Below are 24066 nucleotides of genomic sequence, written 5' to 3'. Positions count from 1 at the left end.
TTTTGCAGTACGTGGGCCTCTCACTGCTGTGGCCTCTCCCGTTGCAGAGCACAGGCTCCGGACGCACAGGCTCAGTGGCCCTGGCTCACGGGCCCAGCTGCTCTGCGGCATGTGGGATCTTCCTGGACCGGGGCACGAACCTGTGTCCCCTGCATTGGCAGGCGGACTCTCAACCACTGTGCCACCAGGGAAGCCCTAGATATGTTTAATACCCAGTACTGCATGATTTTAACATAGCATTAGCACACTGAATTGAATTTAGTTACTTATCTCTTACTGAGGGCTGGGAGGGTTTTTTCCCTTAAAAATCTCATTTCCAGAGTTGCTAGATGGCTTAGTTGCACCATAAAAGTTTAATAAATAAAAGTAGCTGGTGGATCCGGTAGGAGATGAAGCTGAAGATGTAAACAGTAGTGAGACTACAAATGTCCTTGAAGCTATATGGGTTCTGTTCTGTAGGCAGTAAGAGTAACCCAAGTATTTTTCAGCAGGGAAATGACCCGTGACTGGTGTTTTATAAAGTTGAAACACAATCGACCATTCCTTTGCTATGCTTCCTTTCTACAGTTTAGTTTAAGTTAAATAGGATGGTATTTTCTGGAATTGCACAGTACCATCTGAGAAGTTCTAAATATACTGTGATCATTATGTGTGCTTACTATCTCTCATGAGCATCAGCCTCTGTTTTCTATGAAAAGCTCAAGTAAAAAACTAAAACACCAAAAAATCCCCCCTAGAACCGTGACTCATTTTGAGAAGTGGGAGGATTGTCTCACCAGCTGCATTATAGACCTCATTGCTCTCAGGAAGATAAGAAATGGGTAAGACTGTTGATTTGTGTGCTGGAGATTCCCCCAAGTAGGTGTGTGAACAACTCTAGAATCAAGTCTGAACCCCTCCCCAAGCCTCTGCTACCTCATAGACAGATGGTGTCCCCTTTGCTGTCCCTCACCTACTCCCACCCCTCCAGCCATCCTGAGTGGACATGGGAGGCTCTTGCAGGTTGTAAGAGATGGAGACACTCAGGTTACTTTGGACAACGTGTATGTATGTATTTGTTAGGATGTACGGGGAGGTGAGGAAGCCCAGGATCGCCTCTGTAGCTGGGCGGTCAGGTTCTGTGGACAGCTGGAACATCACTCATGCTGCCTGGGTGAAAGCAGTAACTTCAGACTCTGGAAAACCAAGAGCAAGTCCAGTTGCTCTTCCCCTTCCCTCTCTACCTGTCTCCCTATTTCTTACTGTGTTCTTGACTGATTCCCTCTTTTTATCCTTTGACTTTGCTCCTTTAAGGCCCCTTTTGCCTCCTCTCTGTCTTTTAGTTCTTTGCTTCTGTACTTTCTGTGCACCCACTCTGTCTCAAACTTGAACTCCCTGAGAGTGAGTCTCTGTTGTTGAGTCAGGGTACAGGACAGGTGGGGCAGGCCCCTTTGGCTTGTGGGTCAGGGCTCATCTCTGGTCCAGTGTGTAGGTGGTACTAAGGCAGATGAACAGATAAGGAGGCCTGTTGGAGAGGACAGTGGGCAGGACAGATAGTCTGAGACTTCTTGAATTAGGGATGTGGCAGACATCTTCCATGGCCTGTAGAGAGCATGAAACTATTCTTGGTTCTCTGACATTTATCTGTTGTTCTTCTCTTTACCTGGAAATCTTTCCCTTGTTCTTTCCCTGTTAATTCTTTTAAAGGATAAACTGAGGCATATTTAAGTTGAGTATATTTGAGCAAAAATCGATTTGGGCAGTGGCAAACCAGAAGGGGTTAGGAGTGCTCAGCAGACAGGAGTTAGAGGCAAGGTTTTTATAGAGGAGATGTGGAGGCAAAGTGAGGAAGTTATTTGATTGGCTCCAGCTTAAGTGGTTGCCTTATTTGGGAAAACCTACTTGGCTGTTTGTGGTTGGTTGTCCTTTAGGTTTCTTAACTTTGAGGCATTTGCTGGCCTAGGTTTTGGTTTGCTTACTTAGGCTGCCAAGGTCATTAGAACCATCTCAGTCTAATGGCCTCCTTTTAAAATTAACAACTCCTACTTATGCTCAGGCTTGTGAGTCAGTACTCCAAGAATGCAGGTTTCTGGGCCCCGCTTCTACAGATTTGGGCTGGGGCCTGAAAAATGTAGTAATTTAACTTTTCCCTGGTGTCCTTAGGCAGTTGGTCTGTCATCTGTTGGCAGATATGTTTTTGGGAACCACTGGATTAAATGAGAAGATCCAAGGTCTTTTCCGGTATGAACGGTCTTCCAGAGCTTGTGCACTCAATTAAAAATACTGGAGTGTCATTTTTATGTAAAAAGTATTGAAATACATACAAATGTTACCAACTGCCTATCTCATGGAGCTTACAATGTATAGGAGTGGTGGTAAGAGTAAACTAAGGCATATGAGTAAACAAGTATATATATGCTGACAATACAAGGTGGAATATGAAGGATGCTGCCAGAGATACCAAATATGCAGGTAGGGATATGGTAGGCAGAGATCAAAGAAGAGTGAGATGGAATTTGATTGAGATAATTGTGGCAGAGGCCCAAAAGTATTGAGCCGTGTGTACCTTTACTGCTCAATGTACATACCTACCATGTAATTTTGATTCCACAAATGCAAAACTGTAAGTATACAGGAAGGTGTGGTAACAAACTAGAATAAAGAGAATGACTTCAAATCAAAGACTGTTATTTTAAAAAAGTTATTTATTTATTTATAAATATTTATTTATTTGGTTGCGCTGGGTCTCTGTTGTGGCAGACGGGCTCCTTAGTTGTGGCTCGAGGGCTCCTTAGTTGTGGCATGCATGTGGGATCTAGTTCCCTGACCAGGAATCGAACCCTGGCCCTCTGCATCGGGAGTGTGGAGTCCTAACCACTGTGCCACCAGGGAAGTCCCATATATATATTTTTTCTAATATTAGTATTTATTTATTTATCTGCCTGTACTGGGTCTTAGTTGTGGCACACGGGATCTTCATTGCCATGTGTGGGATCTTTAGTTGCAGCATGCGTGATCTTTAGTTGAAGCATGTGGGATCTAGTTCCCTGACCAGGGATCGAACCTGGGCCCCTGCATAGGGAGTGTGGAGTCTTAGTCAGTGGACCACCAGGGAAGTCCCCTCCTCAGTGTTATTAATTGTAAACTTCCTCTAAGGTCCTCCTCTTTCTTTCCACCTGTTGGCTCTCAGTTAGTGAGCATATCCATGATGTTTGACCAAAGACCACCAAGGGAAAATGGTTTTTGTGGTTTTGTTTTATTCATTCACTAAACTTCCTAGCAGAAATTACTCTCTGTGAAGCAGAAGTCCACAGAGGAGCTACATAGTAAATGTTATTTAAAACCAATTTTTATTTTATTTTTTTATTTTAATTTTTTTAGAAATTGGTGTCTTTATTTTTATTTATTTTTTTGGCCATGTGGTACAGCATGTGGGATCTTAGTTCCCTGACCAGGGATAGAACCTGGACCCCCTGCACTGGGAGCATGGAGTCTTAACCACTGGACTGCCAGGGAAATCCACCAATTTTTATTTTAATTGAAAAAATAATATATGTACATAGTAAAAAATTTAAAAAAGTGGATAACCACTTTTTTTTTTTCCGGTACACGGGCCTCGCACTGTTGTGGCCTCTCCCGTTGAGGAGCACAGGCTCCGGATGTGCAGGCTCAGCGGCCATGGCTCACGGGCCCAGCCACTCCGCGGCATGTGGGATCCTCTCGGGCTGGGTCACGAAACCGTGTCCCCAGCATCGGCAGGCGGACACTCAACCACTGCGCCACCAGCGATAACCACTTTTTTGTGTGTGGGAAAAAAAATGTGAACCATGGTTCCCTAGTCCTCTTTTCCCAGAAGCATCTGCTTAGGCCACTTTCTTGACCATCATTACAGAAAAATAAAATTTGTGAATTTATGAGTGTGTGTTTGTGTGAAAGTAAATGCATATCTGTGTAAGTGTAAACCTCCCTTCTACTTTTAAAAAATTAGGAGCATACCATGTATCTGTTCTGTACAGTTGGTAGTAGCAGAAGCAAAGAAGTGGACCTAAGAAAAAAACATTGAAGCCTGGGGATGACAGTCACTGGGGTCCTTTCAGGGTCACAGAGGGCCATCAGAATGTCCTTCATGCTAGGAGAGATGACACTGTGTCTTTAATGGCAATGAGCCAATTTTTAGTAATTTCTAAGAAGTCTGTCTTCTGAGAAGGTTTCCCGTGCTTCTTTTGTTTCCCTGTGTTTCCTTATAATAAATCCCCATCACCTAAGGTAACCAAAGGTGTTCATTTTTTTATTGAAGTATAGTTGATGTACAGTATTAAGTTTCAGGTGTATAACATAGTGATGCACAATTTTTAAGTTATATTCCACTTACAGTTATTGTAAAATATTGGCTATATTCCAGATGTTGTACAATGTATCCTTGTAGATTATTTATTTTATATATAGTAGTTTGTACCTCTTAGTTCCCTATCCCACTCTTCCCCTTTCCCTCTCTCTACTGGTAACCACTAGTTCTTTCTCTATACCTGTGAGTCTGTTCATTTTTGTTATATTAACTAGTTTGTTGTACTTTTTAAAGAGTCCGCATATAAGTGATATCATACAGTATTTGTCTTTTTCTGTCTTATTTCACTTAGCTTAATACCCTCCAGGTCCATCCAGGTTGCTATTAGTGGCAAAATTTCATTTTTTACGGCTGAGTAGTATTCCATTGTGTGAATATACCACATCTTCCTTATCCATTCACCAGTTAAAGGACACTTAGGTTGTTTCCATTTCTTGGCAGTTATAAATAATGCTGCTGTGAACATTGGGGTGCATCTAAAGCTGTTTCTTGAAACTGTGTATTCAGATAAAGTAACTAACAAATACCTTTGGGCTAGATACTTGCTGAGTTAAAGAAAAGAGGAAGCCAACAAAGAGTGAATGACTGTCACTGTTTCTCTGGATTGGGATCTAAAAACTGCTTTTTTCTCACTGTCTTAGAAACTCTAACCTTTCTGTTTGGGGTATGCTGAGTATTTTGAAATTTTGGTGATTAAAATGTGGAGTAGGAAGTTGAAGCTTGGACATGACTAATACCAGGGAGGTCCTATGGCTTCTACAGATAAGTGAAAGGGAAGAAGGGACCTTAGGCCTTGTCAGTGATAGAATATTTGCCTTTTAGGAACATATCTGACTCCCAGTTAGTAGTGGCTAAACAGGCCCAAGATCCAGCATTCAGAAAGTGTATTTGCTATTGTATAAAAATCTCCCTGGAGATAATCAAACCACGTGTAGAGGAAGAGTTCCAACTTAAAAAAAAAAAAAAAAAAAAAAAAAAGGCTAAAATCCAGATCTACACCTCACCCCCTACAGGTTCTTATGTTACAGTGTTAACTTTAAGTGGTCTTAAAGGGATACACAGTAACAAGGTTGAGGAAATGATAATTCTGTATCCATTCCTGGAACAATTTACATATCCATATATTGCAATAAGTAGTAGTGTTTGTGTGATTGATTGGCATTAACAACATGTTCTTCATGATCCAGGGCCAGAATGTAACTTGAACCTCCTGAACCTTTTCACATTTGATACTAACAGTGTGTTCTGGGTGTAGTTAGGTATTAGGTACAGATCATGATTTGTTATTCCCTTTCTCCTTCTGTATTCTTTTTTTAAAATTCATTTACTTTTGGCTGTGCCAGGTCTTCATTGTGGCATATGGGATCTTTAGTTGCGGCATGAGAACTCTTAGTTGCTGCATGCATGTGGAATCTTGTTCCCTGACCAGGGATCAAACCCGGGCCCCCTGCCCTGGGAGCGTGGAGTCTTACCCACTGGACCACCAGGGAAGTCCCTCGTTCTGTATTCTTTATACTCCCCCCTTCCTATCTTAATTTTCCTGCCTTCTGTAAAGGTAAGTGGGGGAGGGAAGCATAGCTTGAGCATTGAGAAGGGAATTATTGTTGAATACCTATCATTACCACTTAACCTGTGCTACCTTGTTTGAAATAGCAATTCTGAACAGAGCCCCCAGAAATGGCTGTGATCGATAGGTGAGGCAATTGGAGCTCAGAACAAAAATAAACTACTCTGGCTTTCCTGGTGGTGCAGTGGTTAAGAATCCGCCTGCCAATGCAGGGGACACGGGTTCGAGCCCTGGCCCAGGAAGATCCCACATGCTGTGGAGCAACTAAGCCAGTGTGCCACAACTACTGAGCCTGCGAGCTACAAGTGCTGAGCCCAGGCACCACAACTACTGAAGCCCGCATGCCTAGAGCCCGTGCTCTGCAATAAGAGAAGCCACCGCAATGAGAAACCTGAGCACCGCAATGAAGAGTAGCCCCCGCTCGCCACAACTAGAGAAAGCCCATGCGTAGCAACGAAGATCCAATGCAGCCAAAAGTAAATAAAGTAAAATAAATTAATTAAAAAAAGAAAAGTAAACTACTCAAGGGACTTCCCTGGCGGTCCAGTGGTTAAGGCTTCACCTTCCAATGCGCAGGGGGTGTGGGTTCGATCCCTGCTCGGGGAACTAAGACCCCACGTGCCTTGGGGCCAAAAAACCAAAACATAAAATAGAAGCAATATTGTAACAAGTTCCATAAAGACTTAAAAAAAAAAAAAAGTAAAGTACGCAAATCATGCAGTCCAAAGAGACGTCGTCTATCTTAGGTTTGTCTGACTCCAAAGCCCATGTTCTTTCCTTTACACAAGTGGTTCTTAACCTTATTGGACCCAAAGTTCCCCTGTAATAACAAATATTTTGTGGCACCACTTTTACTTATCCTGAAATAAAAATTTAAACAATAATACCTACCTATACACATAATTTTAAAAACTATTAGAAACAAACATGGATTTCAATGCAAATACTTGGGAAAACTATCTCAGAAGACATAATGAAGCGGTCAGTTGCTTGTATTTACCTACTTACAGTAAATACGTTTGGATTTAAAAAGAATAAGAAAACAAAGAAAAAAAAGGAATAAGACAATAGTCACTTGATTGTTGTTGACTCCTTTCTGTTACCTTTTGTTATCTAAATATTTGTAGGTATTCATAGAACTATATAATGTAACAATAATAGGAGCAAATGATATAAATGTTTCATGTTAAATTCAAATAACATGGACAACAGTGCTGTCAGTGACTTGATTTTCTGAAATGATGAACAACTCTTGATAAGGTTCTACACAAACAAGAGAATATATATATTTTCTTCCCAGCATGAATCTCTAGTAGGACATTTGAAAATCATCAGAATTAGGCTCACCAAACTGAGCCTCTCTGAGCACTAGAGTTCATACCGTATCCCTACCTCATCCCCTATCTCTGCCAGCGCCAGTGGTGTACATAATCATTGTAACAACCAAAAAAGCTCCCACAAGATTTCAAAGTTTTCCAGTATCACCCTACCTGCTGGCAACATTGCTTTATGCCAGTTTGCTTGAGGTTAAGCACTTGCTCTAAGCTGTGAAGTTAGGATGTAAAGGGGGGCAAAATGGGAAAGCAACAAGAAGGGAAAAGCAGTACAAAGACCTCTTGCTTTATACTTACAGTTTTAGGATCAGTATTGTAGGACTGTAATTATACAAAGTGAAACATCGCTGGTTAATTTTGTGAGATTCCAAGCTTTTGCAATATCTCAAAGCTACACATGTTGCTGTGGCTATTTCACAGGCTTATATAGGGTCCTGTGATAGATGGAGAGTCAGGGTGGCATGACAGCAGTGCTTTAGGTCAATCTGATGGGGAGGTGAGTTTCAGAGTAGCGTGGTGTGCCCTGAGTTTGATGCTTGGAGGTGCCACCGAGTGGCTTCAATTTTCTCACCTGGAAAATTGAACAATGGAATTGAACCTGGAAAATGTACAAATAATTCCTGCCTTATAGGAGTGTCATGAGAACTGAATGAAATAGCATATTAGGTATCTAGAACAACGGTTCAATAAATGTTAGTTCTCGTTCCCTCTTTTCCTCAAAAAAGATGCTTTTTAGGCAATTTTTGAGTAATTTTTTGGTAATTTTTTCCTTTTAGTTTTTCTATTCTAGACCTGTACAATTTCAGTCTCCTACTTTTTGCCTAATCCCAGAAAATAAGGAAAGCAAATTTAAAAGTTTATCTCTATACATGATCCTCACACTAAGCTATCTCAGTGTGGAATTCTGTGTTACAGTAACTAACGTGGACTCTTCTGACAAGGGCTTCTTCAATAAAGTTTAGTATAAACCTAATAAACTATTTCAGTCAACACAGTCAAAGATCTCAAACTTGAAATATTAAATATACCAATTTATTCAGAATTATTTTGATTCTATTATTCTACTCCATTCTCCCACTGAACATTTAGAACTCATTTTCAACTCTCCCCACACTCGTTAAGTCTCCTAGAATCTTTTTTTTAAAGTTAGTTGGAGATTTCTTTTTAATTTTAATTTTTAAATTTTTTATTTTTAAGTGTCTTTATTATTATTTTTACAGTTAGTCCTTGTTGGTTATTTATTTTAAATATAACACTGTGTACATGAGTCTCCTAGATTCTTTTCTTCTTTATAATGAAGTATTTTATTTTATTTTTTTAAATTTAAATTTATTTATTTATTTATTTTTGGCTGCGTTGTGTCTTCATTGCTGCGCCCTGGCTTTCTCCAGTTGCAGTGAGCGGGGGCTACTCCTCATTGCGGTGCACAGGCTTCTCATTGCGGTAGCCTGTCTCGTGGTGGAGCACAGGCTCCAGGCACGCGGGCTTCAGTAGTTGTGGCTTTCGGGCTCCAGAGCACAGGCTCAGTAGTTGTGGCGCACGGGCTTAGTTGCTCCAGCAGCATGTGGAATCCTCCCGGACCAGGGCTCGAACCCGTGTCTCCTGCACTGCCAGGCAGATTCCCAACCACTGTGCCACCAGGGAAGTCCCTCCTAGATTCTTAATTGTGCTCAAGTCACGGACACTGACTTCCAAGAAGCTTCTGGGGAAGATTACTTACATGCTAAGGGATAGAGGAAGAACTCTACCACTGACTTTCCTCAACATGCAAATCATGTTTTTCCTTTCATCCCATGTTGTCTAGTCTTTTTATCCTGAAAAGGGAAAAGGGAACATGCTTATTTGAACTGCTTAGTAGAATAAGCATTATAAATAGATGGCCATGTAACTTATATTTCCTACCCAGACACTTCACAGAGTGAGAAGGAAGGTTGTAATAATTACTCTGGGACAGCAGCGGTGAACTAGGATCCAGAGTCCCTCTAATTATAGAAAAGGAGAAAAAAAAATGTGATGTGAGAAAGTTTATCATACATTTGCTAATTAAGCACCCATCACACACAAGGCAGTTTCCTAGGCAGTAAGGAAGGTTTTGAATGGTAGGCATTTAGGGAGGGGGTGGGGAGAGGAGGGTGTGGGCATAAAAATAGAAGCAGGTAGGGAAGGCACGGTGTCAGCTCTAAGCTCGGAGCCAGGAGATGCTGGTACTCCTCGTCCTGGCTCTGGCTTGGTGACGCATTCTTGGGAGTGAGGCTGGAGCCCTGCCAGCTTCTTCGGGAAGCTTCCTGACACTGCTGGGTCCTCCTCCCCTCCTGTCGCAGGACTCCTACAGGCAGGAAGGGCAGGAATGTTGGCAAGCAGAGGGTGGGAAGAAGCTGCTTGGGAGAGTGGTGAGCCTGAGCTGGTCATAAACCCCTGGGAGCAAAGGTGAGAGGCTCTCAGCCAGGACTGTGACTAAGTGTCTCCGATTCTGTGACAGGATTCTATTCCTGGCAGCTCCTCTCCGTGTCTTCCTGGTCTCTGTTCTTGGAGCTGTCTACCCCTGGGGTGGGAGGTGGCTTGAAATTGAGCAACCTGAACCTAGAAGAATCTTCACAGTCTCCAGATTCATGGCTAACCTCCCTTGTGTCACACCAGCCCCACCCATGGGTGAACTTTTCTGTGCTTCTCAGACTTTCTAACCAATAAGGGTCTAAGGCGGTCACTGAGTTTGCCTCCACTCCCTCACCCCAACCCTTTGTCACCTCTCATCTAGGGAACCCTGTAGTACATTTTCCTTTGTCCCCTCTTGCCCTGTCACTCTGCACTATGTTTTTCTAACGTCTTTCAGGTGCCCTAGTTTAGAATAAAAATCAATTGCAATCTTTCACTCCCTCAAGTTGTTGATAGTTTCTTGCATGACCCATTTTCTTCATAAAGTGCTCATCTCTTTCTGTCAGAATTTCTGTTCTGGGGAATAGGAAGGAATAGACCACCCTCCTGCATCACTCCCGTCTTGACCCCTGAGTGGCTCCCCATGCTTGCTTTCCAATTTTTCATGATTTATTTGGGTAGCTTTTATTTATTTAGTTATTGAAATATAATTCATTTACAATGTTGTGCCATTTGGATGGATTTTAAATATCACATACCTTGTAGACATTTTATTGTAAGAGTTATAATAAGTCTGCCTCCTGGTTAATATGAACAGGGTGCTTGCTACATGAGCATTCTGCCAAACAAATTTTAAAATTTTGTTTAAGGACCCTTTGGGGATCTAATGGCTTTTTAAAAAATATGTAATTTATATTTGTATATTTGGTAAACTGGAAAGTTTAATCACAGGTCTCTTTACTAATAATAATTTACAATGTTATGTCTCACAAACCATTCTACTGCATTCTCGGATGTAAAACGTCTCCTGTTATATCGAGTTTCTCCTTCCCTCTTGAGGTTCTCTTCCATCTTAAGTGTCAAACAAGAGGACGCTTTTAAGAAGATCAGTGGTTTAAAAAAAAAAAAAGAAGATACGTGGTTTAGAAACCTGGAAAATTTGGGACAGCACCTGACAAGGGGAACAGCCGTGATTTATGATGTCTTTCAAATTGGCATGTAACCTTGAAGCATTATTAGACCAGGCTAAAGCTCAGATATCTCCTCTGACCTGAATTATAGTTTGGAAGAGGATGGATATATATAGCTACACACATTTGATTTATCTTACTCCTTGGGTTAGTGTCGGTGTAATGTCCACAAAAGCAAGACTAAAACCTATCTCTATTCTTTTAACCTTTTCCTGTTTCAAGAATTGCTTTGAGATTGCTTTTCTTTGTTACATAGTTGCTTTGATTAGATTTCATTAACAAAGGAAAACGTTCTTTCTGTTACTCTGGGAAGTCATTTGATAGATTAAAAAATGTGATTTGATTTTGGAGGAGGGGATGAAATTATTTTTGTCACATTATTTTGCCCATTAAAAACACTGGGAAAAAATGTGGTTGTACCAGAGAAGGAACAGTACAAAGGATGATTCACCTTTTATTTAAGACTTGCCACTGCTGACCCAGGACAGCTAATTTAGAAGTGAATCATTTATAGAAAGTTCTACATAGTTCCGAGGCAGGGCTTTGTACAATATCCTCATGAAGGTCTAAATAGAGCATACAGTATCAGGTTTCTAAATATCTGTCTTGTTGCCAATTTTATATCTTCTCAGACTGAAACTTTTTTTTCTAGATGACTGTAGCCACTGACAAGGTGAAGGCAAAGGCACTGGATTTATAAAATAATGTATATTTAAAAAAACAAATCTTAGAAATTTGTTACATGTGTTATACTGGGAAAATAATAGGCATGAGATCTTAAATGTCTGTGTTTTGTTACATTTATTTCTTTGGGTTATGGTCAGTTTTAAAATTAACTGGAAGAAATCATTTAAAATTACTTATTTACAGTAAATCAAATTAAACAGTGTATTAATATTTTGATATTTACTAATCACCTAATACATTTGACTTTAAAATTTTTTTTATTTTAAATTTATTTATTTATTTAATTTGTGGCTGTGTTGGGTCTTTGTTGCTGTGCGCGGGCTTTCTCTAGTTGTGGCGAGCAGGAGCTACTCTTCATTGTGCAGGCTTCTCATTGCGGTGGCTTCTCTAGGCGTGTGGGCTTCAGTAGTTGTGGTGCACGGGCTCAGTAGTTGTGGCTCCCCGGCTCTAGAGCTCAGGCTCAGTAGTTGTGGCGCATGGGCTTAGTTGCTCTGCGGCATGTGGGATCTTCCCGGACCAGGGATCAAACCCGTGTCCCCTGCGTTGGCAGGCGAATTCTTAACCACTGCAACCACTGCACCACCAGAGAAGTCTTACATCTGACTTTTCAAGTCCAATTACAAATAGCTCCTTTTTGTAAGCTGTCTTCACTCCTTTTAAGAAGTGGGTGGTTTAATAATTAAGCAGTGTATTTGGCTCCATATAGAGGAAAAACTTTGTAGTCTCTGCCTTCTAGGAGTTTTAAGTTTAAAGCCAAATTTATATTTACATCACAGCTGTTGTATCATGGGGTTAGAGAAAGCACAAAAATCTGAATTCCAGTTTTGTCTCTGTCATTCACTAGCTGTGTGACCTTAGACAAATCATGTAAGGGGGTTTGAGCTGGTTTTCTCTTCTACACAGCATGTAGTGATGCTTGTCCTTATGACCTGATGCACATGGATTGGCTGAGCTAATGCTTTGGGAAGTGATCAGTAACTTGGATGTCTCTATGTAGATATTAGGTGTCAGAGAGGCAACATTGTAGGGGAAAGAGCTTGGAACTGGACAAGCAGGGTTGGAGTTATATTAGCACCAAATACTACTTAATCACAAACTGTTTTATCTCTTTAAATCTTTATGTTCTAATCTGTATAGTATATGGGTATAGTAATAAATGTCACATAGAATTGTTGTAGGATTAAATGAGATAGTATGTGAAAATACCTTGTACACATAAGTCATCAATTAATGTTTATGAAACCTTAATTTTTATTTTATTTTTGTTCTTCCAGACCTTTGTCTCCCCAGTTCCTTCACTTTTACAGTGCTCTAATAGAAGTGGGACCCAGTCTCCAAACTGTGTAGAGCTGAGAGGGCTGAGCAGGTGTCTCATTACATGAATGTCATTGAAGAATTGTTTGAGTTCTAGAATTTCCTTTATACAACACATCTACCATATATTTGGGGGAATCATGGAGGATGAGACTCTCAGCTTTTGGGAAGAGTTTTGAGTAATATAATTCTGTCACTCTGGCTTGCCTAGAGTTACTTCCTTCTGTTCAAGCACACAGGGTAAGTGGGTGATCTTTTCTCCTCAATAATTATTCTTAGTTTCAGGTTGTTCTTAATTCCTGCTATTTTAAGGGCAATTAACTAAACGGAAGTAAAATCTTTCTTCTCTTTTTGAGAAACAGTCTGTGAGGCTTAGTTAATAAGAATAACCCAGATAGGGCCTTGGTCATTAACAAAGAAAACATAATCCAAGTGGTATTCTTGTATATAAAGATGGTGGTATTAACTCCTGATGAATGTATGGTTTAGTTCATTACTATGTTTATTATTATCCACTTTCTCTTCTTTATTTTCTATAGTGACATTGATATTTCTGTAATGCTTATTTTAGAAAAATATAAAGAGTTAGCAAGGTTCTTGGTAGATTGAGATGTAGGAAAGTAGTTGTATTAAAATATTTAGTAACACTGTTATTTTAGATAACCACAGGAGATAACTGTTCTAGTTGCTTATATTTATTTTTTAAAATTAATTAATTAATGTTTGGCTGCGTTGGGTCTTTGTTGCTGCATGTGGGCTTTCTGTAGTTGCAGCGAGCTGGGGCTACTCTTTGATGTGGTGCACGGGCTTCTCATTGTGGTGGCTTCTCTTGTTGCAGAGCACAGGCTCGAGGCACGTGGGCTTCAGTAGTTGTGGCATGCGAGCTCAGGTTGTGGCTCCTCTCCCTCTCCCCTTCCTTTCTCCTTCCTTTTTTTTGAAGTCTTTTTTCTATAAGCTTTTTCTAAAATTTTATTTATTTAATTAACTTATTTTTGGCTGTGTTGGATCTTCGTTGCTGCGTGTGGGCTTTCTCTAGTTGCAGTGAGAGCGGGGGCTACTCTTCAGTGCATTGCACGGGCTTCTCATTGCATTGGCTTCTCTCGTTGCAGAGCACGGGCTTTAGGTGTGCAGGCTTCAGTAGCTGTGGCACGAGAGCTCAGTGGTTGTGGCTCGTGGGCTCTAGAGTGCAGGCTCAGTAGTTGTGGCGCATGGGCTTAGTTGCTCCGAGGCATGTGGGATCTTTCTGGACCAGGGCTCGAACCTGTGTCACCTCCATTGGTAGGTGGGTTCTTAACCACTGCGCCACCAGGGAAGTCCTTAGTTGCTTATATTTAAAATCACATTTCAAATACTGTAATGCAAGCCACACAAGCCCATAATTTCTTCCAGAGATCTTTGGAACATGTGGAATCTTGGGCCAACTCAGTTCCTGTTTAAGGAAAGCATTAAACAAAAGGTTGGAAGTGGACTTCCTGGAGTTTTAAAAATGAATTTGATGTGTTTTTGGAGAGATTTGCAACCTTTTTGTGGGCTAGAATATCTTTTGAAGCACTAATGACAAATGATTTATTTAACCCTATTCACCTAGCACACTCATGGAATATATAATGGTGCCATCAGAGAAAAAGTAATATTAATTTATATTAATGGCTCTATACAATAGTTCAGACTCTTATCATCCTAGCTATATTGAGTTTCTGGGGTGAATAATCATAACTGTGTGATGAGAACTGAAAAATAGCTATTGAAATATAAGTGCATGGTAAGAATACTGTCATGAGTTATACTCAACAAAAAAAGTTGAAGGATAATGTAATTTATGGGGGAACATGAAATCCATCCTGGTTATGACATTAAAAAGGAGCAAAATCTAATTTTCAAGAAAACTAATGCAATTTAAGCTGTCAAGCATAGGTGTAAATATTATTCAAGAAGCACCTGTATTCCAGGAATAATACTAATAATAACCTTTAGAGCTTTTTAGTTTAAAAAGCACTTTTATGTATAGTCTCTTATTGAGTTTTAGTAACAGCTGTGTGATGTAGGCCAAGCTTTACTAATGCCAGGATGTACATGAAGACCAAGGAGGTCAAATGACTGAGCTTACTGAGAGTACAGAGTGGGGACTAGATCCAGGTCTCTTACCTCTTAACCCATTGTTTCCTTCTTTCCTTTACTTCTATTTTTCTTTCTTTTTCACAACCATTACAAGTATAACATAGCTCCTCTCTAGATATCCATTTTGCTGATACTGGAAGTAAGGGGAGCTTTACTTTATGCTTGAAATTTTTTTTTTTCTTTTCGGTATGCGGGCCTCTCACCGTTGTGGCCTCTCCCGCTGCGGAGCACAGGCTCCGGACGCGCAGGCCTAGCGGCCATGGCTCACCGGCCCAGCCGCTTCGCGGCATGTGGGATCTTCCCGGACTGGGGCACGAACCCGTGTCCCCTGCATCGGCAGGCGGACTCTCAACTACTGCGCCACCAGGGAAGCCCAATGCTTGAAATTTTTGATAGGATATGAAATTAGGATAAGAATGCATATCACTTCAGTGCATTAAAGGAAACATGATTCACCACAGACCTCAAAGTTGTCTTTTTTTTTTTTAAGGATAAAATGAGACAGTAGGTAGAAAGAACTTTTAAACTGTGAATTATGGGGAGTTCCCTGGTGGTCTGGTGGTTAGGATTTGGCGCTTTGACTGCCGTCACCTGGGTTTAGCCCCTGGTCCAGGAACTGAGGTCCCACAAGCTGTGGGGTGTGGCCAAAAACAAAACAAGCCCCCCCGCCCGTGAATTATGAAGATACAAAGGATAATGATTCTATCAGTTAGAAATCTGTTAGTTGAAAGCAACAGAAAATCCAACCCACAATGGGTTGGTGAAGTTATTGGCTTGTGTAACTAAACATTCTGGGATAGGGCTGTGTATCAGATAGGATGTTTTCAGCTGCAAGTAGCACAGAGTTAATTCAACTGCCTAAGACAAATAACTTTCTATTTTACATAAAAGAGGCATAGTGGGTTCCAGAGCTGGCTAACAGAGCAACTCACCAACGTCAAGGACCTAGGTTCACTTGAAATCTCTGCGTTCTTGACATTGATCTCTTCCTGCGTTGGTAGTAAGGTGGTGGTGGAAGTTTCTAGATCACATACAGGTAAGGGAACATCCAGGGGAAGAGGGGATTGTCTTTTACTGTGTTTGTTTCTTAGGAATGAAAAAATACTTCCCTGAGGCTTCCTGGACATCTTCCTCCCATGTCTTGGTGGCCAGGACCGGGCCATGTGCTTACTCCTAAAATCACCACTTCTACCAGTCTAAGCCTTATGCCTGTAACACAGGAGGTGAATCATTTTCCTCCAAAGCACACACGAAATATAGCTACCTGATATCGGAAGATTACCTTAGGGGGTGAAAGGGGTGGACAACTTCCAGTGTCCATTACTGACTGTCTTTAGGTGAGGCTGGATCTAGAGGCTCTGCCCTTCTCCATGTGCCAGCTTTGTCCCCAGGGTCAGTCTTCTAATGTTGAAGTGACAGCTGCAGTAGTTAGACTTCACATCAGAGGGACAGAGACACCTTTCTAGGAGCTTCTGTGGAAAAGAAGATTCCTTCCCCAGAAACCCCAACAAATTCTTTCTTGTATGTTATTGGCCTAAGTTGGATTATGAATTAGTCATTAACTGATTTAAACCTAACTACGATTCATTTCTGATGGAACTGAGGATGGGTCACTCCTACCCAAGCTACCATATAGCTTAAAATGAGGAATGAAATTTGAGGGGTAAGGGGAATGGGTACTGTAGATATTGATGTCCAGCACAATAACAAATCTGGCCCCAAAGGGCAATAGCTTTCTCCTTTCATTAAACCACGTCTCCTGTAAATCATGGTGACAGGCACGCAATAAGACAAATATGACAATAAGATGAATCCTTACATGCTAAAAGTTTACAAAGAAGCACATGGTAAGTTCCACAACAAATGTATGAAATTTAATAGGTATATAGAAGATGAAGGAATAACATTAGCTTAGGGTGTTATTAGAAAATGTAGTTTAGCTAGACTTTATTGGATGTGGAAGATTTTGACAGATATGACTGGATTTAGAAGTTGAGTTTAAGCTATGGCATTTTTGGCCAAGGGAATGACATGTATAGTTATATGGAGATGGGAAAAATACAAAGTATAAAATTGTTAAAGACATGGGATTCTAGAACAGAGCTGCCTAATATGGTAGCTGCTAGCCAAATATAGATATTGAGCACTTTTAAGTGTCGCTAGTCCAAATTGAGATAAAGTGCAAGGGTAAATATACACCAGATCTTAAAAACAACAACAAATGCTAGAGAGGGGCTGGAGAAAAGGGAGCCTTCTTGCGCTGTTGGTGGGAATGTAAACTGATACAGCCACTATGGAGAACAGTATGGAGGTTCCTTAAAAAACTAAAAATGGAATTAACCATATGACCCAGCAATCCCACTACTGGGCACATACCCAGAGAAAACCATAATTCAAAAAGACACATGCACCCCAATGTTCATTGCAGCACTATTTACAATAGCCAGGTCATGGAAGCAACCTAAATGCCCATCGACAGACGAATGGATAAAGAAGATGTGGTACATATATATGATGGAATATTACTCAGCCATAAAAAGGCATGAAATTGGGTCATTTGTAGAGACATGGATGGATCTAGAGACTGTCGTACAGAGTGAAGTAAGTCAGAAAAAGAAAAACAAATACCGTATATTAACACATATATGTGGAACCTAGAAAAACGGTACAGATGAACCGGTTTGCAGGACAGAAATTGAGACACAGATGTAGAGAACAAATGTATGGACACCAAGGGGGGAAAGCGGTGGGGGGTGGTGGTGGTGGTGGTGGTGTGCTGAATTGGGCGATTGGGAAAAAAAAGACAATAAAAATGTAAACTCTCAATTTCATTTTAAAGATAATTGATTATATGTTGAAATGATATTTTGGATATATGGGATTATATGAGGAAATTAGATTAGTTTCACCTATATCTTTTGTTAATGTGATTTTTGGAAAATTTAAAATTATGTAGCTTGTGTTACATTTATATTGAGTAGTACTGCTCTAGAAAGTGGAATAGTTATGAGAACTCCATCAGTTGTATGACAGTTAACAATCATGGTGGTAAAGCATCAAATATAGATACCCCAGAAGACGTTAAGTATTTCCTTTTACAATGAAAAAACATCAGAAAGGTATATCTAATGGATGGTTAATTTTCCTTATATGCTACCTTACCCTGAGTTTACTTTCTTTTGACTTAGTTTGTGCACCAGAGAGTATAAAAAATGACATTAAGTACTATGTCGTACTACTTTTATCTAGTATATCTTTTCTCTAGTATATCTCTGTAACCAAGTATTTGTTAGAGGAACGTTGATTACATAGCCACTTCAGTGTTTCTTTTCTTGTATCGTTTTTTCTTTCTTTTAACACTAAACATTTATTAGCTGTGATAATTGGATGAAGTCATAATTTTCTCATCCACAAAATGAGGTTAATAAAACCTAGTACACAGGTAGGTTTTATTAAACGAGGTAAGTGAATGTGCAGTGACATTCGGATATAAACCGAGCAGTGCACTGTGTTAGACATCGTAGGAGAAAGATGACTAAGATCTCGCCTCTCTGAGTGAGGATGACAAATACGTGTTACACCAATTGGAGTCGAAGGCAAGGTGACTCAGACACTCGAATGAGGTGCTAGATTTAAACGTTGTGAGTGAAGTGGGAAGAGTGATTCCACCCGGGCAGTCACATTCCTGCAGAGTCTCAATAGACAAGAGCATGGGGGTAGAGTTGGGGGTGGGCGGGCAGGCCTTTTAGATTTTGGATTGAAGAAAATGTATGAATGGAGGTTGGAAGCTTCATGATATGTATTTGAGGTTCCTTTTTGGTTTAAATATCCAGGACTGTTATATTACAACTGGGTTATGTTGCCCCACTGTACCTCAGTGGAGCATCTACCAGCCTGGGAGTTCCTTGTGTATGAGGACTGGTCCTAGTCATCTTTGTACATCCACTGTGCAGCACAGAACCTGACAAAAAGCACGTGTCCAATAGATGATTGTGAGTAGATGAATGAGCACGAACTTTGCAGCATTTAGGAAGCATTTCTTATTTTTCAGTTCAAAATTCAGTATCTACGAGGAGTATTTGAATCTCTAGACTTTATGACATACAGGTGTATTTGCTGATGGCTGGGCATTGAGATCGTGTGAGTGATAGGTTTTTATCCTCCCTTGAGGAACTGATCTTAAGTCGCGGAGCTTTAGTTACCTGCTGCTACAGAGGGCTCTTACTCCACCTCCCAGGGACCATTACATTTCTGCCGGTTTTCAACACAACTTTCTGTGGAGCTCTATTCCATGGCTCTACTTCTTCCAGGAAAGAAACCCCAATGCCTTGGCTGCCAACTTCTGGCTGCCCGGAGTGGAACGTTATTCTGCAGGGGAGGAAGCACAGTGGGAAAGGGTTATATCTACAGGAAATCTTACATTTGCTCTGTAGTGAAGCATGTGAAACGGTTGAAAGAAAGGAATTAGCTTAGTAGCTAGAAGTTCAGTTTGTGTGGGATTTCCTGTTTGGGGCTTTTTCCCCTACTCTGTTTTATCATCATTATATTTTAATGTTTTATTTCCTGTCTACTTGGTAAGTTGCTTTTTTATAAATTCATTTTTATTGGAGTATAATTGCTTTACAATGTTGTGTTAGTTTCTACTGTACAGCAAAGTGAATCGGCTATACGTATATCCCCTCTTTTTTGGATTTCCTTCCCATTTAGGTCACCACAGAGCATTGAGTAGAGTTCCCTGTGCTATACAGTAGGTTCTCATTAGTTATCTATTTTTTTTTTTTTTGTTTTGTTTTCTTTTGTTTTTGCGGTCCGCGGGCCTCTCACTGTTGTGGCCTCTCCCGTTGCGGAGCACAGGCTCCGGACGCGCAGGCTCAGCGGCCATGGCTCACGGGCCCAGCCGCTCCGCGGCATGTGGGATCTTCCCGGACCGGGGCACGAACCCGTGTTCCCTGCATCGGCAGGCGGACTCTCAACCACTGCGCTACCAGGGAAGCCCCTAGTTATCTATTTTATACATAGTATCAGTAGTGTATATATGTCAATCCCAGTTTCCCAATTCATCCCCCCCGCCCCCGCCTTCCCCGTTGGTATCCAAACGTTTGATCTCTATGTCTGTGTCTCTATTTCTGCTTTGCAAATAAGATCATCGGTCTACTTGGTGAGTTGCTTATTAGTGGTGGTTGGGATCCACTATGAGCATCATTAACAGATTTTCACGGGAAAAAACGACAAGGAGAAAACTGTTCTACTCACTTTCCATCTTTTTGAGAAAGGAAGCCAGAAAAGCTGTTTTCTATGCATACTACCTCCACCTGACTAACCATGATTAATGCTTTTTGTTAGTGGACTAATTATACCACTGACTTCACAACTGGAATAAGAAATAGGAGCCATTATTGGCTTAAATGACTTGCCGCCCCCCGGGGAATAATAAAAATTTAACCCCAGTGAGTATTTGCAAAGAGTAACTCTAAAGCCGAATATATTATGTCTTCACCAGGATACAAAGGTTAACAACCCTTTGTGTTAAAGGCCCACCAGTTAGAACAGCTCACTACAGACCTGGGTGAAAAGAGGAAAGGGCAGCAGCAGTAGTTCTTCCCTGTAGGCGTTAATTCTTCTGTACCCTTTGGCCTCTTCCTTGTTTTTATCACTAGTACCTTTCATATACCTCTGGGATTTGATAGGGGCTTTGCCAACCATGCTGGACCTCTAACTGTAGAACAGGGAGAGCTGTTCCAATTCAGACTTTTTTTTTTTTTTTTTTGTGGTACGCAGGCCTCTCACTGTTGTGGCCTCTCCTGTTGCGGAGCACAGGCTCTGGACGTGCAGGCTCAGCGGCCATGGCTCACGGGCTCAGCCACTCTGCGGCATGTCCCCTGCATCGGCAGGCGGACTCTCAACCACTGCGCCACCAGGGAAGCCTCAGACATATTTTGATAGGGCTTAAAAAGCCATTTAACAAATAGTAATTGCACAGTTTCTGGGCTTCCAGAGGCTTATGGATGCATTAAAGCCCAGGGTTCCAGGGGAATCAGGAATGGTGTGAAACTCAGGGAAGTTGGGAGAGGGTTGGAAGTGAGGGCTGAAGCAAGTCTCAGGGATGGAGGAAAGGCTGACTATATCTTTGGCAAACATTACTTGATAACAAAAGGTAAAAATTTTCATTTAGCCATTTTGATATAAAAAACCTCTATTAGGGATTTACCTGGTGGTCCAGTGGTTAGGGCTCTGTGCTTTCACTGCCGAGGGCCCCTACCACCAAAAGAAAGAAAGTTTTGTTTGGTATGTAGAAGGTGCTCAATAAATATTTATTTATTGAACTTAATCTTTTTTTTTTAAGATTTAATTTTATTTATTTTTGGCTGCATTGGGTCTTCATTTCTGCATGCGGGCTTTCTCTAGTTGCGGTCAGCGGGGGCTACTCTTCGTTGTAGTGCACAGGCTTCTCCTTGCAGTGGCTTCTCTTGTTGAGGAGCGTGGGCTCTAGGCGCATGGGCTTCAGTAGTTGTGGCACTCGGGCTCAGTAGTTGTGGCGCATGGGCTTAGCTGCTTCGCTTGACATGTGGGGTCTTCCTGGACCAGGAATTAGACCCATGTCCCCTGCATTGGCAGGCGATTTCCTATCCACTGTGCCACCGAGGAAGTCCCAAACTTAATCTTGAAACCAATAGCATGTTCTTAACCCTCCTTCTCCTCTTCCATTTTTTATCTGGGCCTCACAAATTACCCAAATTATGGTTGGCAAACTTAAGAGTAGCATTGCAGATTTTAGTAAAATGAATTGTAGTTTTGAAGGAAAATGAGGTCAAATAAAGACTGGGTAAACGTAAGAAGTCCCTTTAAAACCTCCACACAACTTCTCACCATTTCAGTCTTTCTGTTTCTACCATTAAGTGAATTTGATCAAGTTGCAGTACCCTCTCCAGACCTCAGTTCCCCCTTTCTTAAAGCCAAGGGATTGGGAATTCCCTGGTGGCGCAGTGGTTAAGAATCTGCCTGCCAACGCAGGGGACACGGGTTCGAGCCCTGATCCGGGAAGATCCCACATGCCGGGGAGCAACTAAGCCTGTGCGCCACAGCTACTGAGCCTGTGCTCTAGAGCCTGTGAGCCACGGCTACTGAGCCCACGTGCCACAACTACTGAAGCCTGTGCGCCTAGAGCCCGTGCTCTGCAACGAGAAGCCACTGCAGTGAGAAGCCCGTGCACCACAACAAAGAGTAGCCCCCGCTCGCTGCAACTAGAGAAAGCCCATGTGCAGCAGTGAAGACCCAATGCAGCCAAAAATGAATAAATAGATTTAAAAAAAAAAAAGGCAAGGGATTGGACTAGTCAAGGTCCGTTTTAGACATTTTTGTTTTACTACCTCATTCATTAATTACTTTTCTTTTTTTGCGGTACGCGTGCCTCTCACTGCTGTGGCCTCTCCCGTTGCGGAGCACAGGCTCCGGACGCGCAGGCTCAGCGGCCATGGCTCACGGGCCCAGCTGCTCCGCGGCATGTGGGATCTTCCCGGACCGGGTCACAAACCCGTGTCCCCTGCATTGGCAGGCGGACTCTCAACCACTGCGCCACCAGGGAAGCCCATTAATTACTTTCTTAAGCACAAAAATGCAAAATAATTAAAAATTTCCTCATTTAAAAAAGCAAAATTTCCAAAATAGTCTTGCCTATGTTTTCATTGTGGTATACATATCATGACCCCACCTTTGGGAACACAACCTTCGATGTCAGCATTGTAAACGGCAAGTAACATAGGAGTGTAAACTGCTACGAAGTTGGTGAGACCTGAGCTTGAATCCTGGCTCTGACAAGTGCTATCTTTGTGACCTTAGACAAATTGCTTACTCTCATTAAGTCTCGATTTTCTTATTGGTAATATGGAGATGATAATGTATTTATAAAGCTATTGTGAGGATTAAATATGATAATGGATATAAATTGCTTAACACAGAGCTTGGCCTATAGGAAACAGTTCATATCACCTAACGTTAATGATATAACTGCTTACATCATAAATTGAGGACTGTTTCACTCAAGTATTAAATAAACTAATGATCAGAATGTTTTCCTGGTGGAAACTGACCTAAAATATTTCTTTCTCTTTGCAGATCTTATATTGCACTTTAAATACACCTAAAGTTGACATGGGAAAACTCTTAGGAGCACAGATAGGTCTTGAAGATTTCATATTTGCCCATGTGAAAGGGATCAAAAAAGAAGTGAATGTGTATAAATCTGAGGATTCACTTGGTCTCACCATTACAGATAATGGTGCTGGCTATGCTTTTATAAAGGTAAGTCTTAAAAAATAACTGTGTAACTTAACTGAGGGTAACATATAATCTATATTATATGAAAATCTACCAGGTCAAAGAAAGTTTGAAATGATCTTTGGAGTGAGAGCTGACTCGACAGCGATGGATGGATTGGTAATGTTTCCTTTAAAAAATGTTTCAAAGACACTATTCTTTTTTTTTAAATTAATTTATTTTATTTAATTTATTTTTGCTGGGTTGGGTCTTCTTTGCTGCGCGTGGGCTTTCCCTAGTTGCAGCGAGCAGGGGCTACTCTTTGCTGCATTGCACGGACCTCTCATTGCGGTGGCTTCTCTGTTGCGGTGAGCAGGGGCTTCAGGAGTTGCCGTGTGCGGGCTTAGTTGCTCTGCGGCATGTGGGATCTTCCTGGACCAGGGCTCGAACTGCGTCGCCTGCATTGGCAGGCGGATTCTTAACTACTGCGCCACCAGGGAAGTCCCAACACCATTCTTTTGTTTACTCTTTCCTTGAATTTTTTTTTTTTTTGATTTTTTTTTTTTCCTTCAGACTAAACTTCCTCTAGAATTTAGCATTTACTGAAAAGGAAAGCCTGGCCCTGGTGCCTACTTATCCTTATGGGATCTTGTAGGTCTGTTGCTCGTCAACATGTGACTTCCATGCTCATTGCCATTGATTTTGTGTTATTTCCAAGTGCAAATATTTTTGGCCACCTTATTTTCTTTAAAAAAATGCTTTTCAGTGGGCTTTCCTGGTGGTGCAGTGGTTGAGAGTCCGCCTGCCGATGCAGGGGACACGGGTTCGCGCCCTGGTCTGGTAAAATCCCACATGCCGTGGAGCGGCTAGGCCCGTGAGCCATGGCCGCTGAGCCTGCGTGTCTGG

The 24066-nt window shown here is 41.4% G+C and overlaps 1 protein-coding gene across 1 annotated transcript in view; it reads left to right on the top strand.

Annotated features, from left to right (window-relative positions):
- GIPC2 (GIPC PDZ domain containing family member 2) overlaps nucleotides 1–24066 on the top strand; it is an 85588-nt gene that overhangs the window by 5051 nt on the left and 56471 nt on the right. The window contains exon 2 of the mRNA XM_007458707.1: nucleotides 23020–23205. Coding sequence (XP_007458769.1) covers nucleotides 23020–23205 — 186 coding nt within the window. The remainder of the gene's footprint in view (nucleotides 1–23019; nucleotides 23206–24066) is intronic.

The sequence above is a fragment of the Lipotes vexillifer genome, unplaced genomic scaffold, assembly GCF_000442215.2.
Source record: "Lipotes vexillifer unplaced genomic scaffold, Lipotes_vexillifer_v1.1 scaffold419, whole genome shotgun sequence".
Taxonomy (NCBI): domain Eukaryota; kingdom Metazoa; phylum Chordata; class Mammalia; order Artiodactyla; family Lipotidae; genus Lipotes; species Lipotes vexillifer.
Note: the sequence above shows the minus strand (reverse complement) of the source record. Positions and strands in the feature narration are given on the sequence as shown.